The 1,784-nt window shown below is 54.9% G+C and overlaps 1 protein-coding gene across 1 annotated transcript in view; it reads right to left on the reverse strand.

Annotated features, from left to right (window-relative positions):
* Positions 1-95: 95 nt before the first annotated feature.
* Positions 96-1,784, reverse strand: part of LOC106818858 (microtubule-associated serine/threonine-protein kinase 3-like) — a 6,900-nt gene continuing 5,211 nt past the window's right edge. The window contains exons 5-6 of the mRNA XM_014823529.1: positions 897-1,071; positions 96-419 (exon numbers count right to left, since the gene is read on the reverse strand). Of these exons, the coding sequence (XP_014679015.1) occupies positions 96-419; positions 897-1,071 (499 nt within the window). The remainder of the gene's footprint in view (positions 420-896; positions 1,072-1,784) is intronic.

Here is a 1,784-nt window from a genome sequence, read left to right on the forward strand (position 1 = left end):
CACACACACACACACACACACACACACACACACACACACACACACACACACCCACACCCACACCCACACACCCACACACCCACACACCTACACACCTACCCACACACTCTCACCTGCTTGTCGGTGAACTGCTTCGTGTCCTTGTCGAGGTTGCACTCGTACAGGTTCGTCGTCAGGCTCATCAGCCCCATCTTCGACAGCCCAAAGTCGGTGAGCTTCACGTGGCCCTCGCTCGTGATGAGCAGGTTGTCCGGCTTGAGGTCGCGGTGCACGATGCCGTAGCTGTGCAGGTACTCGAGCGCCAGCACCGTCTCGCTGAAGTACAGCCGCGCCATGTCCAGCGGCAGCGGACCCATGCCCTTGAGCAAGGTCGCGCAGTCGCCGCCCTCCACGTACTCCATCACCATGCACAGGTGGCGCTGCGGGTCGCGCGGGGCGAGAGAGAGAAAGAGAGAGGCGGCGTCGCCTGTTAGCGAGGGCTGGGAGGATGCTGTGAGTGCGCGACTAGCCGTGCGACACAGCGCCCTCTATTGACGATAGCCACGGATGCGCACGGAACAAAGCGCCGCCGGTTACAAATAGTTGACGATGCGCACAGAAACCCTGTTAACAACTGCTGCGGGCACGCACAGATATTCTCGGACAGTGCGCAAGGAAGCGCCCCCTGGCTGCGATCGTTACGAACCGCCACGAGTCTCGAGAGCGCCCCTCTCAGGCCCCGGTAATCGCTGCGCGGACAACGGCATGAAACAGTGATAGATATAGATAGATATAACGATGTGTAGATCGTTGGGGGGTTGAATGGTGGGTGAGGTAACCCATTGCCCCCCCCCCCCTGTGCTGAGGATCCGCTCTCTGCTGTATCAGTGCAACGGCGCGCGCTGCTGTGACGTTACCTTTGTCTCGTAGGTGCAGAACATGGTGACGACGAACGGGTTGTCGGTGAAGGTCATGATGTCACGCTCGGCGTAGGCCTGGTCGACCTGGTTGCGCAGGATCAGGTTGTGCTTGTTCACCTTCTTCAACGCAAAGCGCTGCTTCGTCTCCTTGTGTCGCACCAGCCACACGGCCCTGCAAGCACACAGCGACGATATGTAATATATAACATATAATATATAACGTATATACACACGAGTGATGACAACGCCTTTTGTACTGCACCAGGCACACAGCCCTGCAACCACACCGGCGATATATAATATATAATATATAACGTATATCCACACGAGTGATGACAACGCCTTTTGTACTGCACCAGGCACACAGCCCTGCAACCACACCGGCGATATATAATATATAATATATAACGTATATCCACACGAGTGATGACAACGCCTTTTGTACTGCACCAGGCACACAGCCCTGCAACCACACCGGCGATATATAATATATAATATATAATGGAAAACCTATGTATAAATGAGCGATAACCGTGCCCTACCAGCCACGTGGCCCTGCAACGATGATGAATCATATATAATAAATATTCATGTGAGTCCACGCTCCTTGTCTCTCACTAGGCGCACAGCCCAGCAACGATGACGATGATCATCATCATACATGTTGATTAAAATGACTAATATGTAACGTATATCTAACCTTTGATGATCATCATCCTCTCGCTCCCTCCTCTCCCTCTCTCCTCTCGCTCTCTCCTCTCGCTCCCTCCTCTCGCTCCCTCCTCTCGCTCCCTCCTCCCGCTCTCTCCTCTCGCTCCCTCCTCTCGCTCCCTCCTCTCGCTCCCTCCTCCCGCTCTCTCCTCTCGCTCCCTCCTCTCGCTCCCT

Source organism: Priapulus caudatus, unplaced genomic scaffold (assembly GCF_000485595.1).
Source record: "Priapulus caudatus unplaced genomic scaffold, Priapulus_caudatus-5.0.1 Scaffold2594, whole genome shotgun sequence".
Taxonomy (NCBI): domain Eukaryota; kingdom Metazoa; phylum Priapulida; class Priapulimorpha; order Priapulimorphida; family Priapulidae; genus Priapulus; species Priapulus caudatus.